At 29.8% G+C, this 25,368-nt stretch overlaps 4 protein-coding genes across 4 annotated transcripts; all 4 read right to left on the bottom strand.

The window, feature by feature from the left end:
• Positions 1-2,101: 2,101 nt before the first annotated feature.
• On the bottom strand, positions 2,102-3,685 carry LOC137807545 (blue copper protein). Its single transcript, XM_068608231.1, has 3 exons — positions 3,323-3,685; positions 2,762-3,220; positions 2,102-2,646 (listed from the first exon to the last, which is right to left on the bottom strand). The coding sequence occupies exons 1-3, from the start codon at positions 3,495-3,497 to the stop codon at positions 2,246-2,248; spliced, it is 1,035 nt and encodes a 344-aa protein (XP_068464332.1). The 5' UTR covers positions 3,498-3,685; the 3' UTR covers positions 2,102-2,245.
• A 5,339-nt stretch (positions 3,686-9,024) lies between these two features.
• On the bottom strand, positions 9,025-10,445 carry LOC137805918 (early nodulin-like protein 14). The gene is made up of 2 exons (XM_068605797.2): positions 10,187-10,445; positions 9,025-9,969 (listed from the first exon to the last, which is right to left on the bottom strand). The coding sequence occupies exons 1-2, from the start codon at positions 10,371-10,373 to the stop codon at positions 9,500-9,502; spliced, it is 657 nt and encodes a 218-aa protein (XP_068461898.1). The 5' UTR covers positions 10,374-10,445; the 3' UTR covers positions 9,025-9,499.
• Positions 10,446-13,638: 3,193 nt separating this feature from the next.
• Positions 13,639-14,558, bottom strand: LOC137807547 (mavicyanin). The gene is made up of 2 exons (XM_068608233.2): positions 14,242-14,558; positions 13,639-14,156 (listed from the first exon to the last, which is right to left on the bottom strand). Exons 1-2 carry the CDS (start codon positions 14,420-14,422, stop codon positions 13,816-13,818), a joined length of 522 nt encoding a protein of 173 aa, XP_068464334.1. The 5' UTR covers positions 14,423-14,558; the 3' UTR covers positions 13,639-13,815.
• Positions 14,559-18,120: 3,562 nt separating this feature from the next.
• Positions 18,121-21,656, bottom strand: LOC137807544 (glucan endo-1,3-beta-glucosidase 14). Its single transcript, XM_068608230.2, has 3 exons — positions 21,133-21,656; positions 19,480-20,507; positions 18,121-18,537 (listed from the first exon to the last, which is right to left on the bottom strand). Exons 1-3 carry the CDS (start codon positions 21,185-21,187, stop codon positions 18,454-18,456), a joined length of 1,167 nt encoding a protein of 388 aa, XP_068464331.1. The 5' UTR covers positions 21,188-21,656; the 3' UTR covers positions 18,121-18,453.
• Positions 21,657-25,368: the final 3,712 nt, after the last annotated feature.

Genomic DNA, 25,368 nt, shown 5'->3' with positions numbered 1-25,368 from the left:
TATGTTAGATTTTAGGATAAATTGATGTTTCTCAGACTATTTCGGTCATAAGATCTCACGTGTCTAATGAGAAATTAGTCTAAAGCTTCAATGAAAAAGGATATGTTGGATTTCAATGTGATTAAGTTTTTTGATATTAATACTCGTAGTGGTAAAGTTCTTCGTTCTCTTACTGTTAGATGAGAGTTTCCTTCACTAGGCTGGGTTAAAATTAACATTGATGGTGCGGCTAGGGATTATCCTGGTCTTGCTAGTATGGGGGAGTTTATTGGTAGTTTTTATGCGTTTATTGACGTTCAAACTGTTTTGGTTGTTGAGTTTTATGTAGTTATATATGTTATGGAGAAAGCTCAAAAGATGAGTCTTACTAATGTATGGCTTGAATGTGATTCTGCCTTGGTTAGTGATGCATTTACTGCTAGTACTAAGATTTCGTGGATGCTTCGTAATTGGTGGAACACTTGTCTTAATTACTGTGGGAAAATAAGGTTTAGGGTTACTTATATTTTTCATGAAGAGAATGCGTGTGCGGATAAAATGCCTCACTTAACATTTATTCATAGAGACTCATTTCATTGGTATAATAGGCTTTCATTTAGTCTATTCTTAGAGTTCTTTATGAATAGGTATAATTTACCTATATGTCGTTTTTGTAATCATATGGGTTTTGGTCTAATCCCCCATATTTTTTTGTATTTTCTTTTTTCTTTTAATAATATTTTTTCATGTGATGACAAATGATTATTGTTATTTGGGGTGTCAGCCTACCTGATATGTCAAGTTGCATACATATGCCTAAAATGAAAGCTTTATATAAAAAAAATACAATAATACTAATTTAATATTTTTTCCTTTGAATACGTGACACAAATATTTTAGCATTATAATAATTAATACTTTGTGACTAGTAATAAATAAACATTAATTTATAAATATTTAATAAATTTATATTAATTATATTATTAGGATTTTTTTTTTCATTTATATAATACTTTTTAGTAATTATTTAGGATATATATATATATTAACTTCTAATATAATTATTGTGTCATTTTCTAATTTTAGAACTATTATAAATAATATTTTTATAACATAAAAAATAATGACAAATAATATATAAAGAGTGACAAAATTTATATTTATTAATAAGTTTTTGTTCAAGTTTTTATTGTAGTATAATAAGTAATAATAGTCTTATAGTATATTTGTCCATTTTTATCATAATCTTATTAAAAATTACGTTGATTTAATTGATTAGTACATAATTATTTTGCATTAGTGATGCGTAATCACTAAGTTTTATCAAATCATTAACGTTTTCAGGGAATAATCTATAAAGTCTACGCATAAAGTGTAAAATTTTACTCACCTCTATATAAGGAGATAAAATTTTGACTATACGATTAAATTGTGAAGTAAAAGTAAAGAAATTTAAATCAGATAAGTGATGCTGGAACTTTAAATTAGTAAGTTAATAAAGACAAAAATAAGAAGTAAAAGAGATGAAAATAAAAGACACGAAGAAATATAAAAAATAATGAAAAAGTAAAATCATTAAGATAGAACAAGATGGTTATGGTTACTTTAATTTATAGATACAGAACATTATGTTGTTGGCATGTTGCATAACTTTTATTTAATAGGGTCCTGCATAGGATACCTAAACTTGTGGGGTTTTTTCTAATCTAATTTATAATCATACATGAGAAACTGGGAACCCATATTTCAAAGTTCAATATAATTTAATAGTTTAAGTGGAAGTGAGTCTACCCCAACATTCACATACACAACAACAAAAGGGTCTAGCACTTTCGTTTATGACTTCCGTGTGTCACGCTTTCTTTTGCAAGCACTTTCGTTTTCAAAATAATTTATTTTTTTCAGACGGGGTAAGTTATCAACTTTCTTCCTATAATTCTATAATCAAACCCAATTTTGGCACCACCAAACAAAAGATTGACAGCGAAAGGCGTCATCGATTTGTTCATCATTCAAATATATATATGTATCTCCAATTCCAATTTACAAATATAGCTAACAATTTTAGTCATCAAGAGGATAAAACAAGAAAGGAAAAAAAAAGAAACAAAACTGCAGCGGATTAAGGGAAAGCTCACTTTATTCTCATCCTTAAAAAAAATAAACAAAGTGAATTCATGAAAAACAATGGAAGGGCGATAATAATCGCGAGTTCCAAACACTCCTAATTACAATCTCATGTTCCTAATATAAGAATCTCATGTCTCTAATAAAAGAAAGCCGCGGCAAGTGAAAGAAGGGTGGCAGAAACTCCAACAAGTCCGAGAGATGCAGCTCCGGAGTTCAATGGGGGAGGGGCGAGAGAGCCTGTAGGAGAAGGCGTAGAAGGGTTGGTGGTGGGGGAAGGAGGGGTGGTGGTGGCGGAAGGAGGGGTGGCGATGGGGGAAGGCGAGGTGGCGCTGTTGCCGGTGACATTGATGGCAAGCTTTTGACCTGCAGGACAGTGCCCTTGAAAGCCACAGATGAAATAGTGAGCACCGGATTTGGTGAGAGTCACTCTGGCAGGTGGAGTGGTGTAAGTTTTAAGAGGAGAGGTTGAGTTGCAAGAATCGAAATTCTCCTTTGTCACTTCCTCAACGTTGTGTGTGTTAGATTGGTAGTTGAACACTTCAAAACACAAACCATAGATGTTTTCTGGTTAATTATTTGATTCAAGTTTTGACCAACTATAAATCTCTTAAAAATGTGTAAGTGTTTAATTTAATGATGGATGGTGACTTACCTAGTATGTCTCCAACCTTGAAGGTTTTGCCAGAAGCCCAGGATGTGTAAGCTGCAGCACCATTAGAAGGAACGATCCAGCCTGAGGTGTCTCCAACAGTGAAAGTAACTGGTCCAGAGGATGGGCCTGGAGCAGGTGCTGGCACAGTGCTTGGTGCTGGTGTAGGTGCTTGTGTTGGTGTGGGGACAGGGCTAGCCGTTGGTGGAGAACCACTCCTACTGGGTTGAGGGGCAGGGGAAGGAGTAGCAGAGTTTCTGTTAACAACGTTAATTGTCAATTTCTGACCGAGGGAACAGTGTGTTCCGAAGGAGCAAATGTAATATTGTTCCCCTGACTGGTTCAACACCACGCTCGCTGGACCGGAGGTAAGGGTGAAAAGGGTGGTGGCAGCGTTGCATGCGTCATAAGCTGATTTCGTCACCTTAGCCACATCGTGTCGGCCGTTGGTAAAGTTAAACACTGCAAAAGTCATTAATAAAAAAATTATAATTCATAAATTTGTAATTTAATGACACATAAATAATAAACCAATGAACAGAAAGATTTGGAAGATTAACGTACCAAGAGTGTCACCCACTGTGAAGGTTTTGTCGGAAGCCCAGGTGGTGTAGGTTGCAGCACCGCCGGAAGGGATGGTCCAGCCAGTGGAATCACCCACCACGTGTCTGGTCTGTGCAGCGGAGCCATGAAGAAGGGTGGCTACTGCAAATAGCACAAGGAACAAGCTTCTTGCCATGGATATGTGTTCTTGGAGGTAAGTCGCCCCTGTTTGTTTGTAGGACTAGATCTTTGTGCTCTTCTTTTCTCTTTCTACTCGATGAAGTTGCAATGTCTAAGGCCAATGCTCTACGTTGGTATTTATAGCATAACACCTACAACTTTTCTAAAAGATTTTTTAAGATAAAAGTAGATTACTTAAAGACTGTATATTTTCTGTTAAGAAGAGCACTTAAGATAATAGTTTAGTAATAAGATTATACTAGATTATGTATAGCCTATTAAAAAGATTATTTAAGATAAGATTATCTATATCACAGTTAGATTAATTCTTTTCGAAAAGATAACAGGTTAAGTATAAGATATATTTTCATTTAATAACTACCTATATAATAAAATTACCTGTAAAATGAGAAAAAAAAACGGTTTAAAAATAAAGAATAATTAAATCATTAAACTTTTTAATAAATAATTTTTATTTATTTATTTAATAAAATAAAAACTTTAATAACTTTTCTTTTAAATATAACGAGTACATAATTTTTTAATATTATAACGAAATTATATTATATAATCTAGTTTGGATTCCTAAAAAGAAAATAGAAGTGTATTGGGCGGTGGAGGTGAAGATAATTAGTTAGGTGAACAAAATTAGTGTGATGTGGGAATTTGGCAGAGTTGGAGGGTGCCGAGATTTGAGACTAGGAAAAAATTGTGGAGGGATAGCCGCGTTACCAATTACAGATCTCACCGAATCAATTTGACTTGTACCGTTTACCAGTCTCCGCTTCCTTCTTTCTTCACGAGCCATGGAAGTGGGCTCAATATCTTATTCTTCCTCAGCATTTTTTTTATATATTTTTGCTTCTTCGTTGCGTTCAAGTTGTAAAGTTGAATTTATTATAAAGTGATAGCAAGGAAGGGCAGTGAAAAGGCAGAAGTTGGATGGAAAATTCCAAGATGGGAGTTTCCACTTCCCACGGAGAAGTAATGTGAGACGAAGGTGAGGTTTTTTTGTCAACATTAGAATGAGATTGAGAATTCGTCAAACTTCATGGTTCAAGCTTTATCATATTCCAACTCTGACTATCTTCGAAGTACAGCACACTGCACAGACTTTCAAACATACCAATTTGTTGTTTTCTACGAGAGTGGAGAATGTCATTGTACCTATTTTCCTCCATCAAAATACTGTTTCACTTTTTTCTTAATAAACACCCACTTATTAAAAAAACTTAAGAGTGTGTTTGTTTTGATGGAAGAGGAAGGAGGGATGTTTTTTTTTTTTTTTTTTTATTTGTTTTAAGGGTTTTGAGCGTGTGGAAGTTGATGGAGGAGAGAGTGAGTGATTTTTTTTATTCTTCATAAAATGAAGAAATTTGTGAGGATAACTGTAAGATGATTGTATTTTATCAAAATATCTTTGAACATGTATTTTATTACAATATCAAAATTAAATATTACATAAATTTATTTATAATTTAAAAAATATTTAATTATACATTAATAACAACCTACAATTATAAATAATGAAAATAAAAAAATTATAATATTAATAAAATATATATAGTTATTATATGAATATAATAATAAATATTATTTTCATAAATTTTAATATATTTGATAATTTTATTTCAATATAACACAAAAATATTTTCTATTATATTTTTAATTTTTTATTATAAAATATAAGTAATTATGAATATTATATATTAAAAAAATAATTAATTCAAATATACACACAAAAAATCATAATTAATTGTTTAAATATTTTTAATAACAATGATAAATTTGTAAACTTACAATAAATCATCCTCACAAATCCTCTCTATCATCCCTCAATCCAAACAATCTCATATATCCTCACACATCATCTCTAATCCTCACAAATTCACTCTCTCCCCTCCTCACAAATTCTCTCCTCAATCCAAAGATAGCCTTCTTCATCATTTTAATTTATCTCTAAATATCCCTTATGTCAGTCCGAACTTTTTATTTTACTATTCCAGTCATTTATGTTAAACGCTGCAGTGTGTTTTTTTCACAAATCAGAAGTACATTCCTTACGGACTCTTTGGTTGAGTCTATTCACTCAACGTAAAGTCAAAACATGTTAATATAACATTTGTATATGTTTCTTACAAACTATTAATTTTTGGGAATAATTGATTTTTGAAAAAATTATAACTTCTGATTTTGTGGTTGTACTACATTTAGGATTAGTGATGGTAATGTAGGACGAACTCATTATTATAATTCATTGATCCGTTTAAATTCGTTCTACATAATTTACAATTTATACGGACCAACATCGAAGTGGGGCGGGTTAACTCGCTGTCCCGAATAAATAAATAAAATAATTATTATTTTAAAAAAAAAAATAATATTTCACTCACTCATTATTGCAATATCATCTTTATTTTAAAAAATTGAATTTTAAATTATTAAAAATGAAATGTTTTATTTTAATAATCTAAAAAAGTTAATATTAAGAGTGAGAATAGATTTAGTTTTAATTAAAATCTTCTATTTAAAATTTGTTAATAAAAACAAAGAAGAGATTCTAATAAGATACTCTTTAAAAATTTAGTCATATTCATTCAAAGATTTTGTAGCAAAACTTTGATAAGGTAGTCAGATTCATTTAGATACAGAAAATATATGTAAAATAAAACTTTAATTATTTTTAATCAAACTTTCTAACAATCCTCATACATGAATTCATATTTTTATTTTAATTAAAATATGGATAAATTTTAACTTTTCAGAGAAATAATTTTTTTTATAATTAATGAATTTTTTTTTAAATATTTTTCTTATAGGAACAAGTTAATAAAATGAGCATGCATTCTTTATGCGGATGGGCCAAACGTGACGGATGAGCCCGCATTACCATCCTTATCTGAGATGTATAAAAAGTCATTTTTTTAATGAGAATTCTATTTTCATTTGTTTTCTATTTAAATCAATTTAGTTTTTAAAACTATTTTAGAAAATAGAGAGAAAGAAGAAAGATTCAGAAAAAATGAGAAACTGAAAAAACATAAAACTATTGCGCATTGCGTAAAGTAAAAAACAGGAGTGTATATATAAGAAAAAGCACTACCTAAACATGTGGCATACATAGAAAAAGGGATGAACCCAATAAAGACCCAAAAACTAATAACATTGAACTTTTTTAACATTTTAACAATTGGATATATTCTATAATATCCAATTGAATTCTTACCGTTTCTCTCTCTCCTGAATATAGGATAAACTATACCTATATATAGAGGGGATTCCCCTCTTAACCGTTTTTAATTTTTTTTTCTATTTTATCTTTATATTAATATTTAATTTTATTATTGTATTATGGTCATTATGTCATTTCTTATTCCCCTCTTAACTCCTCTTAATTTTTTTCTCATTTTATCCTTATATTAATATTTAATTTTATTATTGTATTATGGTCATTGTGCCATTTCTTATTTTTTCTACAATATTTGGTATACATAGTGGGGCGGTTTTGAATTGAAAAAGAGGTGGAAAAGCGGTTTTGAATTGAAAGAGATGTGGAGGAACAATTATGAATTAAAAGAGGGGTGGAGGAACGGTTATGAATTGAAAGAGAGGTGAATGAGTGGTTATGAATTGAAAGAGATAATTTATTTTGAAAATTAATTGCATAATGAGAGTGTCTGTTGCATGAGAGAGAAATAAATTTAATAAAATATTTGAAAACCATTTACCTTCACTTTCTTACGAAAGAGTAGTTTTCAATAGTTACATCCACTCCCTTATAAGAAGTAGTTGAGCGGTTACCACTTTCTTCCACTTCCTTATAAGAAGTAGTTTTCAACCGTTGCATCCAAAGAAAAAAATGCTCATAAATTTTGACACATTTTGAACCCTCTTCCTTCATGCTCCATGTTCTTCTCCTACTCTCACCCATCTTAGTCCCTCTTCAATCACCACTGTACAACAACCACCATTGCTTCCTCCTTCTCGCACTTCTCAAAACGTTCGAAGCAGAGACGTGTCTCATTGTTATAGGATTTGTACATTTTTGTTTTTATTGCTTTCTTAATTTTTTTTTATATTTTTGTATGAATCCTAAGCTCAGCTTTGCAAACAAAGTTTTTATGTCTACTGATGCTTTGATCTATTAGATATTACATAAGTTGGAAGTTTGGTAATTTGTATTTAGATTATTATTTTATTTTTTTCAACTTTTTTGCCATGGAAGCTGTGGATTCAATTGATATGGTGACATATTCTACCACTTCCAACATACAACCATTTGCATTATGTTTTGACATTGTTTGCTGGTCCATTTTTTTTAAACCTTAATTTTAATCTTGATAACCTTACAAAGTTCAAGATTACACCCAAATTAAATCAAAATTTAATATTCAAAAACAATAAAATGAAAATATAAAAAAAATTAACATAAAATCTTAATAAAACTATTATCAATGGTGCATTTAGATAATTTACATATCTTTTCATATAATTTAATATTTATTAAAATTATATGAATATATAAATAATAAAAATGAAAAATGCGGATACACAGACACGTGAGTCCCTGTCTTCCCACTAGTTCTAATAAAAATCATACCAAAAACACATCTAACTCTAAAATGGAAGAGGGGTCAAAACTCAAAGTAGAAAAGCTATATTGAAAAAGCGTATATTTTAAATTAAATTTCATTTATGACAAGTTCCACAAAATCCACAAACTATATAAAATATAATTATTTAAGACATTTAAGTATTAAAAAAATTAAATCTAACCAACATCTAAATAAAAATTTAAAAGTTTAAGACTAAATAAAAATTATATTACACACTAAAATACATGAAAAAAAATACAAATAATATAAAATTCATTAACACTGTTCAAATTTTTTATACTCGCACCATATAAAATACATGAACTTAAACCCAAATATAACTTCTAATGGTAATAAATAACTCATTCCTTTTAATTATAAAAAATTAAGTCATTCCTTTTTGTCTTAATTATTAATGCATGAAGTTTAATCTTTTTGAATCACGCACCAACACATCAAAGAAGGCATTTCCGTTCTACACGTAAAAAAACAATAACTTTTTAAAACAATTTTACATAAAATCCTTATTTGTTTCATAAATGTATTATTTCAAATAAAAAAGAGAAAATAATTAATTTAAGATCATATTAAAAAATACCTTATTGGAACATGACATAGTAAATTTTTAAACTTTTTATATTGCTAAAATTAAGATGATTTTGGAAGGGATATAGTACAAATTTAAATTATTGGAAGGCACCCCACTCACATCGTACCGCAACAAATTACATTAAAACTTTTGCATCCTGCATGTGATTCTTCTACACCTCAGATTTCTGTTTATAACTTGTAAAAGCTCAAAGTCAAAATATCAATATATATATATATATATATATATATATATATATATATATGTATAGATATACTAGTTGACAAATCTCGCCATCTCTGGTGTATAATTTTTGAACATGACACGTTCACACGTTCCATATTATACATTAAACCCAATTGTTAAAACGCAACCTCAGCTAAAATTTTCATTAGCAGAAAAAGTAAGACATTGGTGGAACAACATGTTACACATAAATAAAAGAAACTGAATCGGTAAAACCCACAATAGAATAGTTGTTTATTCAATCACAATCATCTCAATTCAATCCGCATGGAAAATCAATGAAACAATATTTTTGAAGAATCTTATCACAAGCCAAAATTTTGGAAATCTAATATGCTTAATGAAATACACTACGGAATAGTGTATCATGATTGTAGGAATTCTCCAATATCCTATTTCTGAAACATTCTCTTTATTTTCACGAAGTTCATGTGAATCATATATGCATGTCTCGTTCTTTAAGTTAACAAGATTCACATGAATTTCTATATATAAAGAAAATATTTTGGAAAGAGAGAGTATTGATAATATATTTAGGGTTTAAGGTAATATATTGCTACTGATACCACACAGATAACAATAAGTGTCTTAAAATTGAGACAGGAAATTGATGAATATGGTGAAGATGAATAGAGAGAAGGTAGAAGAGAGAGTGGTCGCTGAGCCCTGTGGTGGAGAGGCTGTAGCAGATGAATCAGTTTGGGGTGCTGGGGCTGTTTTAGTGGGATTTGAACTAGGAACTGAACCAGATGCAGAAGGAGAAGGTGAAGGACCTTCAACTGTAGCACTCTTTGGTGCAGGAGGAGAAGTGGAAGGACCTTGAGTTGGAGTTTTCTTTGGTGCTGGTGAAGAAGAGTCAGTGACTATAACGCTTAGCTTTTGGCCACTGCTGCAGTGGCCTGAGAAGGGGCAGGAATAGTAGAATTCCCCTGGGCCTGTAAGGCTGACTCTAGCTGGTCCTCTATTAAAGGATTTGATATTGTCGTCGACTCCACAGTTTTCATAGTTAGCCTTGGTAACTTCCACCACACTGTGACTTCCAGACTCGAAGTTGAACACTGCAAAAGAAGGGTGCCATCACAAACATCATCATACAAAGTGATAAGAAAAATTAAATATTTAGCTTCAATGCTTCATGATCATATTGGAATAGCTTAGTATATTCTCAAAGTAACATGAAATAGAGAATTATGAATTTAAACAACAGAATTTTTTGGTTTTGACTTTCTTAAGGAGCAACAAGGTTGTTTGCTGTACACGTAGATACTTACTTACCTAGAGTGTCATTTACTTTGAAGGTAAAATTTGAAGCCCATCTGGAATAGAAAGAGGCACCTCCTGGAGGAAAGCTTGTCCAACCTGTGGTACCCCCCACCTCGTAATCTTCAGCTTCTGTGGTCTTTAGTAACACTGCAGCCACAATTATTACAACAAGAATTCCCACATTCCTTAATTGAGCCATCCTATGTTGTTTGTTTTGTGTGTCAGGTCGCCCCTGTTTGATGGCTCTTTCTGTGCCTCAATCAATCCGTATTGATTATGGAATATATAGAAGCAGGCGAACCCATGATAGCCATTGTTTATGAAGAGATCGAAGAAACATTCTTTTAGTTGCATTATCATCTACTCATCACACTTGGTCACCGTTTGACTGAATGTTTTTTTATATTTCTATACCAAGTTGTTGGCTCATAAATAACTATATATACCTGTAGAGAACTCAGCAAATGGAAATGGTTCACGTTGAAAATTCCCATCAAAACAAAGACATAAGATGATGCAAACCTCTTTTTTATTTTTTAAATCAGACTGAGTTAAACTTAAAAGTCCATATCTTAGCCCTTTGCCAATTCAAGCAATGAAAGATTTTCCTCTTTGCGTTATAGTGTACTTATTAATATATTTCAATCAAATTTTATTTTTCTTATCTGTCAATACGTTATTGATTTAATGCTCCCAAGTCTGAATCTGGATACTGTCAAATTTATGAAAGAATATATATACAAATTTGGATTTTAATTAAATTTATAAGCCATATCACACTAACTCCCTTCTATTTTTAAACTACATTGTTGCGGTTCATGGCCAGATTTTTTATACTTAATGAGCTAGCAACCAGCTAGCTTTCAAATGGCCAAAGCCTGAATTAATTATAAAGTAGATTGTATTCACACCAACTAAATTACTGATTTCAACAATGTAAACGGGCATAGTTGAGATAATAAAATAACTATTATTGTATAGTCAACCTTGAAGCTAACTGTTGGGTTTTCCCATTGGATATATGAAGGGAAAGACACTACGGTAACTAGGAATTTTTTATTTTTTTTATAAATATTGTTCATCTCCCTCGACCAAATGTAAGACTTTGAACTTTAGATTTAAATTCTTTATACTAATATTTTATTTTCAATGACAGATAACAATGATGTTGTCACACTGGAGCCCGAGTCAGTGCCCTAGATCACCCAATAATGGAGGATTAAAAACATCTAAATATTTAAATCCAATTTATAATTGTTTCGATACACCCAATAATAAATATCACAATTTAAATATAATTTTATATCTTACTAAACTTCTTTTAAAAATAAAACATGATCAGAATTTGAGTTCTAACTACCTCCCTGCTTTACTTGAAGTCGGAACAAACCAAATTATTTTAATAAATAAACTTTAAATTCAAACTTATATTTATTAATTTTAAATTTAACCCAAATAATTGGAAACGAGTTTTAAATTTATAAATATTTTGAAATTAATGTTCATCATAAAAAAATCATTGGATTACTTTAATACATTATTGATTTCAACTGATGCAGCTTTTACTCAATAAAGTGTCTATTTATATTAAATTACGGTTGGGACATTGTTGAGTCAATTTTCGGTCCTAGCTTCCTCAACTAACTCAACTAATTGTTAACCGAAGTATGATTATATTAAAAATTTTAAGTTATTCATATATCAATATAAACAAATTTATTAAATAAAAATTTATTTTAAAAATTAAAATAATTAGTTATTATTTGATTAAATTAGATATTATTTTATAAATTAAAATAATTATTAGTATTTAAAAAAATTTCTATTATTAATAAAAAATTATATAATAATTTTTAAATTGATATCTAACTATTAGTTATCAAGATTTTAACTATTCATTATTTTATATTTTAAATTAGTCTCTATTAACCTTTTGGAAACTAATTTAGAATATAAAATATTAGTCGCTAAAATTTAGATAATTAATTTAAATATAAATTTAAAAATATTTTATAATTTTTTATTAATAATAGAAACTATTTTAAATATAAATAATTTGTTAGTCTCTAAATTTAGTTACTATTTAATGATTTTCTTATATCATATATTTTTAAAAAGATGAATATTAAAATAAATAAATTTAAGCCAGTAATATGACGTTATAATAAAATGGTTAGACACATGGAGCATATATGTGTTCATATTGTCATAAGATAAAAAAATTATAATTAAAAATATTAAGCATTGAGAAAAATAATACATGAGTATGATCACCCCTATCTCAAAATTAATAGTTCAATCTTAAAAAATATTTTAATTATTTAATAGAAGATATAACAATTAAATTAGTTCAACTTAAACATCATTTATATGTGTAAGACACAGTAGTAGCCTCGATTTTAATGTTATATCCAAATTAAATAGATATAAATCTAATATAATTTAAATTAAACTAGATTCAAAAACTTTAAATCATTTGATTAAGTTAAATCGATATGAATTTTAAATTCAATTTTCTTTATTGGATTTGAATTAAATATAAATTAAATTTTTGGAAATCTAATCCACTCCTGCATATTGTTGTGTGGTGAAGTTGGCAACATAGAAATAACACTAGTGTAGGCATATCTAATTCTCTGCACATTCATTATATTTGTTTTTGTTTTAAAATGTATTATTTGAGCCTTTAAAGTTTGAGTTCATATTAAATACAAATTATTTTAACTAAGTTTCCTAAATTTTATATATTTAAAAGATTTGAACTTAATTGTTGAAATTAAAATTAAAATTGTACTATTTTTACCCGACCCATTTAATTTGTTATCCGTATTGATTGTACCTACGTTGGAGTCGATAGTCGATTTCGTCACCTTTATTAAGATGTAAATTGTTGAACTCGTGTTGATGTACTCTCATTCCTCACAATATAAGTAACTATTTTTTGTGTTCATTGTTAACTTTTGACATCCAAAGAGAAACAAAATACACTTGAATAAATCAACCATAGGCAATATTCAACGGTGGTGATACTTTAACACCACACACCACAAAATAAATTACATACACTTCACGCTCTAATAAATTATTATTTTAATTATATTCATTTTATTTTTTAATTAAAAATATTATTATATTATTATAATTGATTTTGAAGTATACGTTGTTTACTGATTTGAGTGTTGAAACTTTTCCTATTCAAACTTGTTCTAGGAATATCTTGTCTTGCAGGTTTAATAAACTTATATCTTGAATCCATTTTACTTTCACCTGCATCTTAATTTGAGATTGCTAAATTGTATATCCTCCAAAATTTAGATAACATGTTTTGTTTTTGTACACTTCAGAAAATACCAATTTTAGATGCATTTAATTGGTTGAATAATTTGTGGATAACAAAAAAATGAATAGAGATAGGGAAGGCAAAAGCGAATGGTTCTTACTCCATAGCCTATCCTGCAACAATCTACAATAATTCAACATTTTCTTTTATTCATCAACAATTCTCACATACAACACTAATGTCCTTGTCAATGCAGCTGGAAAATGAAAACTATCAATTTATTGCCACAACACAACAAACAACCATACCCTCAGACAGAAAGACAGACCACATACGTAAAAATAACCGCTTTTACAAGATCTTAATTGGAATGAAACAAGAGATTTGTGGCAACTGCCATGAGAAGAACAGGGACAGTGACAGCGAAGAGCGTGGGTGCACGCGAGTGAGGTGGAGGTGGGGATGGAGCTTCCGATGGTGTGAGGGAAGAAGAGCCTCCTGCGATGACGTTAATGCTGAGCTTTTGGCCGAGGCTGCAGTGAGAAGGGAAGGCGCACGCGAAGTAGAACTCGCCAGTGCGGTTGAGAGTGATTATCGCCGGCGACGTGTTGAATGATTCCATTGCGTCACTCACGTTGCAACTTTCGAAGTGTTTCTGCGACAGTGTGACAACGTTGTGAACTCCTGTTTTGAACTTGAACACTGAAAGAGAAAACAGTTAGATAGTTAGATTAACGGTTAAAGAAGAAGAAGAAGAAGTTAGAAATGTTTGAGAGACGATGTTGACCAAGAGTGTCGTTTACTCTGAAGGTTGTAGTTGCTGCGAAGGAGGAATAGAGGGAAGGGTTATCCAGAGGAATGATCCAACCGGAAGCACCACCTACTACATGCTCTGCAGCTTCTGTGATATATGGCAATGGCATTAATATGGCTGCCACAAGAAGAAACAGGATTTCCACGTTGGCCATGACCACTATGTTTCTGTGTCTCAGGTTGCCCCTGTTCCGTTTGTGCCACTTTCCAAGCCAGTCTTGCTATGCGATAATGTTTCCTTGGGATGCTGAGGAAGAGACTCAACCTTTTATACCACAAACATTCAGATTCAGGTGGATTTTATTCGTGTTACAGTTTAATTTTATGGAATTAAATTATATTTGTATATTATTCAAGAAAATATTGCAATGCAAAAACTGATTCCTTTTTTATGTTAATTATATATTATATTCAATACAGTGGTTTTTAGATATTATTTTAACAATGTTTTTCTGGATAAAATCCTCTTAATGTAGCATGCTTTTCCTTTGAAAATTATGTGTTCAAACTGATTTCTTTTGTAGAAAAGTTCAAGTAGCATTTAGGTTTTGATGGTAATTTTTAATGAAAATATTGGAAATGAATAACTTTTAAAAAGATAAGTAACAGAGAGTAAAGGGTTTTTGTGATTTTAAATTTTAAAAGTTCGCGATTTATGATTATGAGAATCGGTTTTAATTTATTACAGATTAAAAAGCTAAAATAGTAATAATTAATAATCTATTTTATGTTGAATATATAAATTAGATTTTCAACTATTTAATTAATTTTTACTTTTTTTATAGAGTTTTTTCTCATATTGTTTTACCCAACAATACCAATAAAATTGTGATAAATTAACTATCATTTCTAATCAATCAAAATTATTTTTTATATAGTAATTTATTTTTGTTTTATAGTCTATTTTATAATACATAGATGTTTTAGCTATCAAAGAATAAGAACATTTTAAAAGAAAGAACAATTTTAGTTCAATGGGATTATTTCATGTTGTCAAGATGTACAATGATTTTGAATGAATTGTATTTGTTGTTGTTTTCTTATGAAATCTTCATGTTTTTTCCTTGAACAACGTTTGGTATAAAAAGTATTTATATGCATTGTCCCATTCAGTTCTGATTTGACTGATATGAAACAATTCAAAAATAGACTTTTTATATATCATTTAATTAGTGTTAATTTTGTATCGAAAAATATATTGTTTCTATAAGAGAGATTTATTTCTAAACTGATTATAATATAAAACATTTCTATATTTATATTTGTAAATGTTGGAGATATGACTTTTGTAATTTTTGGAAATAATTGCCTGTATATCCAAAAGGCATTTATTAATAAAGCTTGATTACAATACTTCAAAAATTATTAGATCATTTATCATTAAGTTTGATAAAAACACTGTATAGTTTAAAAATATTTTAGCTAACACAAAATACTCATTAAAATGTTTAGATAATAAACTCATGTATATACAAGTAAATCATGCTTAGTATTTATTATCATTAAAACTCATATTGAGTTCACTTGGATTAGTATAACTTCTAGTACTTAGTATATATATATATATATTAAAAAAATTAAATATTATAATTTTTTTTGTTTATAACTTCTATGTATTATAATTATTATATAAAAACATATTTATATTATATGAAATTGTATTTACTAAAATAGACTTTTCCATTTTTCAAGTTATTTTCATAAATGGTATCTTAAAGTGATGAATTAAAACTCAGATGTTAATAAATGAAAATCATATATCCAAAACATACTTTATGCTTTTTTAAATTTTTTTTCTATTTTCTTTAAGGATAATGGTAAAATGCAAAAAGAAAAAAACTAGATTTTATCAACTCAATCTAATTGAATCTCTATAATGCTTCATAAGCAAATAAATCCAAACTGCATAAGCATACTTGTGTTAAATGAAATTGTATTTACTAAAATAGACTTTTCCATTTTTCAAGTTATTTCCCTAAATGGTATCTTAAAGTGATTAATTAAAACTCAGATGTTAATAAATGAAAATCATATATCCAAAACATATTTTATGTTTTTTTAAATCTTTTTTTTTTATTTTCTTTAAGGATAATGGTAAAATGCAAAAAGAAAAAACTAGATTTTATCAACTCAATCTAATTGAATCTCTATAATGCTTCATAAGGAAGTAAATTTAAACTGCATAAGCATACTTGTGTTTTTAAGCTTGCTATTATTTAAGGGCTTGCTCTGATGCGGTGCAGTTAGAAATTATGGGTGTAGGAGAAAAAACCTTATTTAAGTAATGATAGCTGATCCAATTTGATGATTAAAGCCCAATTTTGAATGCTATCCAATCTATCCTGTACCTGTTATAGAAGCTTCTTCCTGCACCCCTACATTTTTCTTTCTGCACCCCCAAAATTTCTAAATCCCGAAACTGGCCTTAGTCTTTTATTTGAAAAAGGACACCATGGTTACCGGAAATAGGGATCTGAGAGTGTACTACGGATTCATCATTCCAGAATCGAATTTTTTTTTTTTCAGATGAGGGGGTGTTCTGGAAGCAATTTTTGAATAAATTATTAATTTCTGGATTGCTGAATCCGGAAGTCTAATTCTGTTACGGATTCATGAATCCAGAAGGCTTTTTTTTTTTTTAAATTACGGATTTCTAAATCTGGAATGCATATTTCTGTTATGGATTGGTGAATCCGGAAAGTTTTTTTTTGAATGATGGATTTTTTAATGTAAAATGCATATTTTGAATTACGGATTGGTGGATCCGAAATTTTATCAGAAGTGTCAATCCAAAAATTTTTCAGATTCCATAATCCATAATGCAAAAAAATAAACACAGTTCAAATGCATTTTAGGGTTTTTTAAAAATAATTGGGACAATTTAGTCTTTACATAACATTGTGGAGGTGCAGGAAGAAAAATGTAGGAGTGCAAGAAGAAACTGCCTTTGAAGAAATATCTTAGTTTTAAAACTATTATCATACCTCTCTATGCCAAATGAAAACTCAAAATGGAAAAAAAATAAATGAATAGAACTTAACATGGGAAATAATGAATAAAGTGAAAATAGAAAATAAAATAAAATAATGTTCCTCGTCATGTTTTTCCAGAAGTTTTCTTCCATAAAGGATTATAGGAAGAATGTATCTTAGTGGTATTTACAATAAAGAGGAGTGCAAATATAAATAGTAAATAAATCAACTCATAATCCCTATTTCATTCAAACTGAAGTTTAAAAGGTACAATTTTGTTCAGATTGAGTTTCTTATTCATTTTAGGTAGAGAAAGTGCTTCTATGTTTAAAATTTATTATTTTTATATAATAATGAACGATTTAATTTATATTGTAATTGAGGAAAAAATCAAATAAGAAAGAAAATAGAGACCATAATCAAAACACTACTTCACGACTAAAAAGTTAATTAATCCATTTTGATTATGCTATTTTTGTTAGTCGATACATTTTTGTTTTTAACTTTAGTCACGAAATATACATGCCATGATATTTTTAATTATGTTAAGAATTGATAATTTTACTAATCTGTAATATGACATGATTGTAACATCATGACGACATTGTGTCCATTAGAATTAATGGAAAAAGTCAGGTTCAGGAACTAAACATAAAAAATAAATTAAAAAACACAAACAAAATAAATAAATTCAAATTTAAACTAGGAAAATGACAGTGTTAGGGAGAGGTCATTGTCATTTCACGTCCTAATAATAATAATAATAATAAGTAATAACAATTTATTATTATTATTATTAGCAGCCCATGATTTGTGTTCCAACACATAGTTAGATTAAAATACCCTCCTCCTCCCTCCCCCACCCACCCCTTTTAGACCAATTTGCTTCTATATTTTTAAATGCTTTGATTAACAAACAAAATACCAAAATTTACAGTGTATTCTACAAAATTAAAATTTCTGTCCAAAATTTCAAATATATTAGTAAAAACTGAAAAATCTAGTTCTCATCAAAGAGAGGAAATGCTTTCTCAAGTGAAATAATTACACATTTGCTGAATATGGGGGAACATCAGAATTTCTAGATATTGCTTTATGAAATATGACAATCAATGGTATAATTTTGATCTATGGTGAGACATGAAGTGGAGCCAAGTCAAACCCATTTCGTTGGCAGGGAGCTGGTAGCTGAGCAGGTTGGTAACATAAGATCACTAACTCCACCAAATCAGCACTATCAACGATGATAAAGAGAATACCATCGAGTAGGACCAGGACAAACCTTGAGTATAGATATTCTGCCAAGTGAAATTAAAAGGAAACAGTGAACACCAAAAGGAGAGAATGTAAAAATTTGCATAATCTGAATTCACAAGTTAATTCCAAACTTCTTTATCAGCAAAATTAAATTCGCAAGTGTTAGTGCCAGAAGTGAATTAAACATCTATTGATTGAACCCCCTATCAATTGAAACCAGCAATAAACTCTTTTTCCCCGAGTCAATTAACTTCACACCGTGGAGATAATCTAGAAAGGTGAATGCATTTCAATTTAGCCCCATTATAGGCTCTAAACCAGTGTTCACTTGCACCCATAACCAATGTTTCTCATGCTGTTACTTTTATGCTGAAAGATTCCGGAAAAAATTAAATGGAAGCAGAATTAAAGAGTTAAAAAACTAAGTTATTGAATTGTATCCACTTTCTACAAACACTTGGAAATTGGAATATTGCAAAACTACAACAGGTTTGACTCATCTTTGCATAACCAGCAACCGTAATGATGAAGTAAAGACTTAAAGGGGTTACTTGATATCCCTTGTTCGTTTCACATTAAAGCTCAAATAGCTTGGATATTGATAAATCTTACTAAAACCGTGGAACATGGGTTTTGGTTCTGCCTGTGATGCACATATAGTATTAGCGTATCAGTTTCCAATAAGTTAGTCTCTTATAAATGGTGTGGAGCAAAAGTTGACATTGTCTATGCTAGTGTATATTGAATGGCATTGCATCATCATCATCTAGTATATTTGTTACATTTTGTTAAGAAATAACTCTCCCCTCCCCCTCTCTTCCAATAAACCAGTTCACTTGCCAAAACTACGAAAGATATCATGAGAACAGACTGGAAATAAATAGGGGGAGATCATGGTTTCGTTTTATCTCTCTTCATGTTTGGCGTGTGAAAATTTCTAAATGGGCTTAAACAAAAGTAGTATCAAATGCAATTTAAAGTACCTTAAGAGACAAAAGAGATGAATGTCCAGCACTAAGTCCATGAAAACCAATGTTATATGATATACTCCCATCAGCCTTGAAGAGTCCATAGTTCTTCTCAGATGAATGCCCCGGCTTGTCATTCTCATTGAACAATGCAAAAATGTATGCCTTCACAACATTTTTAGGCCTGTGCGGGGTTCCTTTCCTCTTCGCAAGCCTTTTACGCAGATTATAATTATATGTCCTTGCATTAGTTACATTTGCTCCAGCTTCACTTTGATCTCCATTTGAGGCCCAGCCAGTCTCAGTAACTATAACTTCCATTTTGTGAAATCCAGCATTCTCCAAAGCCGCATAGGCTGCATCAATCTGAGCATCAAGCATGTTATCATAATGCAGACGATATGTTGGATCATAAATTCCCTCTGTAGGTTCAAAAAGTGCATAATTTATATCAATATGTTCAGGGTCACTCGCGTAGGCTAAGAAAGGGTAAGCGTTCAAACAGAAAGGAGAGCCAATCTGTTGGAGAAACTCCAACAGAGGCTTCATATACTGATTAACATTATCACTAAATTTACATGAGGAGGGAGGGTAGGAATTGGCAAAAACCGCAAATGAGTGTGCAGTAGAAATCTGAACCAGTTTATCCAAATGAAGCTTCTTGGTAGCAGTGTAAATATTTTTAACAGCACCCAAAAGAACTCCCCACATAGAAAAGTCATCCCCACCCAAAACCTCATTGCCTACAGCAATTCCACGAATTCGTGTGCCAGGAAGAAATGACTGTACATTTTCTTTTACCCAGCTCAAAGCATGGTCTGCATTCGAACTCATGTTTTGCAGCTGTCCATTGGGAAGTCCCACTACAATTTCAAGCCCAGTTCCACTAAATGCTTGGAGAACACTGTGATCAGCATCATAGATTCTAACGTTCCTTATTTTTGCTGCTCTGAGAAGAGTAACAACTTCATCAGGTGAGGGAATATTATTTGCAATCCTCCCATAATTTATACCATAGGTCCCAGTGAACGATTGCACGTAACCTGGAAACCAAACAGGGAGGGTAGAGTTCCGTTAACATGACGTTGCCAACATAAAAGAACATATCAGGAACTTCTATAATTCTAAAATTATTCGGCCATTCATGAACAAAATTTGTACTGAGTAAACGCACATGAAAGAACAAAAAGTACAAACTCTAGAAACCCCAATCAGAAAGGCCATCCATAATCAGAACCACGAATTGACAGAATTGGAATAATCATTATATGTCCAAGGAACAGTGGTCTCATGTGAAATCATGAAGGAAAGGCACTGATCAATGCAATCCTAATGATAACTTGAAAGGAAAGCAATATGTATATATTAAAAATTTGAAAATTGAAAACTAAAATTAAAATCTCTCCCTAAAAGGGGAGGAGGAGCATGAGAGAAAAAAAATTGATATCAGAAGAATAAAAGGAAGCAATCAAGGTAAGAACCCAAAAGATACGAAATACAGATACAAATAATAACAGTATGAAGAACTTGATTCAATATAAGATGCTGAAAGCACCGACCCATGATCATGCAAAATCATAAAGATCAATTAAAACTGGGGGAAAGTCAATAAAGTAGGTAAATCAATCAGTTGTTAAAAAAGATTAGATAAAGAAAGCATTAAGGTACCTGTTTGAGTGAAGAAGAGTATAAAGAAAGGGGAGAAGAAGCGAAAGATTGTCATGGGGTGGGAAATAAATGAGCGATGTGGGGTTTATCTGGCGATCAAATTGGGAATTGAAAGAGAAAGGCGTTGTTGGGGTTGCAAGCAGTGCTTCTTCCTCCTGAGACATGCCATAAGACGAAAGAAGCACTTTCTAGTTATGCCGCGTTGAACCAGACCTTCATATCATAACTTGTTCTCTCTAAAATGTGAAGGAAGAAGATGAGGGTACAAGAGAGGGGAAAGGAAAAGGGAAGAAAGTTAGAGATGTGAGGGGGGTTTTATAATTGAGTTCAAGTGAGTGAGTAAGCAAAAGCAAAGCAGAGGCAGAAGAAGTGAAGAACACTGCGGTGTGGGTTTGTACTAAACCTCGTCTTCATTGGTCAATGCATTGCACTTGTTCCTCATAATGCGTTTTTTGTTTTGTGGTCTGCGTTAAGGTATTGTTTTCTTCTTCTTCCCCCACGCGCTCCTTCCATCAATGCTCAACACACACCTAAACAATCTACTTTATTTACACTTGCATACTAATAAAATGTGATTATCATTGCTAATTTCAATTAAATCATAATGGTATACCTATAATAAAATACCCAGAGAAGAATATTTTACCTTTCCTAGGCTTGAAGGATTTTTTCACGCATAAGAGGTTATTATTTTTTCTAAGTTACAGCAACGGATAAATTTTAAATTCACTACTTTGTTTGCATACGTAAGTCATGTTTTAAAGTATAAAAAAAACGTGTTTCAAAACACGGTTATGTTTTATTATAAAAAAGTTAAGAATGTGTTTAATTTTAACTTTTTTTTTCTTTTTTAAAATTATAAACTCATGGTTTTGTCCACTATTTTAACTTTTTTATTTAAATATTATTTGGGGACAGGACGTTAACCCTAAAAAAATACAGTTACTGAAGTCTCATTCTAAAATGAAACATCTTCAAAAGGTTTTTAAAAAATTAAATAGAATATCTATTAGACAACTTACAATTTTTAATAAAAAAATATATATAAAGGGAGTTTGTGTTTTAAATTAATCTTTTAATACAAAGTCGTATTTTAGAACGCGATTTACGTATTCATTCATTGTGTAATAAATTAAACTTTTTTAAAAATTACCCATTTATACAGTTTACCAAATAAATACGCCTTTAAAGAGTGTATATTGATTTTGTTGCCATAGTATTAGCATCAATTAACTTAATTTTAAAAATAACATTTTATAATTTTAAATTACTTGTGTCTAATAATGTTTTTATATTAACCAGACTTTTTTATAATTTCAAATAATAAATTAATTTAGATATAATTTTAGGAATAATTGGATCCAATATTCTTAGTTTTGAACGTTCCTTTCTATTTTGTAGCATGTATGAGAGAAATGTTCTTTTGGAATAATGTGAACACGTTGACAACATAGAATGAAAAAAAGGATCGATTTTACAAAAAGAGAAAAGAACAAAATATCTTTTAGCATTTGAAACGATAGGGACGGAAACTTTGCCCATTTATTGGAATATATACGAGTTTTGGTAAAATAGTTGTGTAATTCGATTCGGAAATATATATTCACTATTCAAATACTTTTTAATAGATACTTATATTTTAAATGTAACATGTGATATCATAGTAGTAAGTTTGTGATTTATAAAACTTTAAAAAGTTTATGATTTATTAAAAAAACTTATATTACTATGAATTTTAACGTATTTTTATTATTTACAAATATATAAAAAAAATGGTTAATAATATTGATATACATTTAAATTATTTTATATTTTAAAGTATACTACATAATTTTAATTTATATAAATATGAGTCTTAAAAATTGGATCTGGCTCTTCTAGAAGAACATCTCACTTTAAATAAAAAGAAAAATAATTGTTGATTAGCTAGTGTTATGTGCATGTACCTGATAAATTATGAATGTGTTGAGATATTAAGTGCTATTTCTTTTCAAACACAGTGATGATTATTATTTATGGAAATGCCGTCAAGATTTGTTTTTACCAATAACTCATCTACTAAATTCATGTATTTATGCATTAAGATGGAATTACATTTTGTTGAAATTCTATACTGGTATTTGAAATAAAAACTTATTCAAATGAGAAAGAAATATAAAAAATAAATTTCAATTAATAAGATATTATTTAGTAAATATGAGTTAATTTAGTCAAATTTGATACTCTTTTATCTCATAAAAGCGATAAGAAGAGTTTTCTTAATTTAAATTTGGTAGAGAATATAGATTCGAAAATAAAAAGAAGATTGAGAATTAAATTAATTAATTTATAAAAAAAAATATTTATTAAAAAAATTACTTTTTTAAAATTTAAAACCTTCTATTTCTCTTTTTGAACACAGTAGTAGTGTGCGAAAAAATAGATTAAATTCTACATATCATTTTTTTATTTGAATAAGTTTTTTTATTTCACTTACTCTCCTTTTTCATGCTTGGAGTGTTTTACGGTTTTGTAAGTGTAATGTAATATGAACAAAAAAATTTGCAACATCCATATACTTTTCCTACATCAAATATTATATATATATATATATATATATATATATTTCATTTGTTCACTCAGAAGCTCTTTCACCTACAAGATAAGTTACTTATAAAATCTTTTGTTATATATAACACTCCAAAAAATAACATCTAACTATTACAATACAGGTTCTACATATTTCTATACAAGCATAAAGTTTTTCAAAACATTCCTAATACATGATTAGGACATATAGAAATACAAATATTTACGATATAAGTTTCAAAATCAACATCCTAAAGCTCTTTAAATCCTCAAACATCTATAAGATCATCTGGTCGTGTACATAGTACAATTATCGCAGTTCAAACACAACAAGAAAAGCAAGGTAAGCTAGTGAAAGAAGAATTTTATAATATACACAATTAAATCAAAAGAGAAAACCAAGCAATTTCTCAAATTATTCAATCTTCTTCAAATCTCAATAATAAAACGATCACATAGATCTCACATGGATCTACACATTCAAAATATTCAACAAACAACGTCTTTCGGAAGACCCGTATTAAGTAAGTCCTACCAGAGACTAACACCTGATCCAAAGATTACCAGCGAATCCAACAGAAAGGATCACGGTAAGTTCAATACAACTCAAGCCGTGCATCTCATATGTCACGGTGTGCATGAACTCCTCCATTAGCTTCTCACCACCTGATATCTTAGTTTATGTGACTTAGATCATCAGTGAAGCTCGGAGATCTCTGTTACCACATAGGGATAAATACTTAATACACAACAAACATCAATCTATACATTATCCCAAATGTATGAATTCAAATTCCATACCATTCCGTCATATAATATCATTCAAAAAGTGATCCACAATATTCAAAAGTGTAATTAACATAAAAAAAACAACACTTAAATATTAAACCATCAAAATATAATATTTTTACAAATTTAAATAATATATAAACAAACAACCCAATATATAAACACATAACATCCCTGCAAGAAAAATTGAATATTGGGACCACGTCCCTTCCGCATTCAGATCCTTTATCCTAAGGTGCTATTAAAAATTAAATTTAGCTTCCCTTACCTCAATTGCTTGCTTTCCAAGCAACTTCTAGAATTTTTATTCCCCACAGTCTAGATAAGCTTCAAGATTTACGGGTCTAATGCAAGTTATCCAAACAGAACAAAAATTTAGTATATAATAGAATAAGTTGAGACGATTAAGCTTCTCAACTGACCCCACCAAGATTGATGACTAAATCCTAAGGAAAAACAGAGAACAAAAGATATTTAGAGTAAAAATGAACTTACTCTGATTGAAAATCTAATCAGGTAGAAATGTTCCTTAGCTCGCTAGCTACAACGTGGTCCGATCAGATTCTAAAATAGATGAAGATTGGAAGAGAAAATTAAGAGAGAGGGAGAGAAGAGAATATGGAGAGAGAGAAAAAAAGAAAAGTTTTGTGCGTGACAGGGGCTTTGGCTTCTGCTTCTTTACTTTTTTTTATACTGTTAAATTATATAATTTCAATTGGCAAACATAAAGTCATCAACTCTCATATATTTTCTCAAAATTTATTAAGTGTCTATCATAATTTCATTCACATTACTCAAGTCAAACTTCTACTAACCAACATAGTCAGACACTTAACTTTACTTTTGGAAGACTCGTCAAACATTACCTGTTTAATGATT

This window comes from Phaseolus vulgaris, chromosome 3 (assembly GCF_051622355.1).
Source record: "Phaseolus vulgaris cultivar YP4 chromosome 3, ASM5162235v1, whole genome shotgun sequence".
NCBI lineage: Eukaryota > Viridiplantae > Streptophyta > Magnoliopsida > Fabales > Fabaceae > Phaseolus > Phaseolus vulgaris.
Note: the sequence above shows the minus strand (reverse complement) of the source record. Positions and strands in the feature narration are given on the sequence as shown.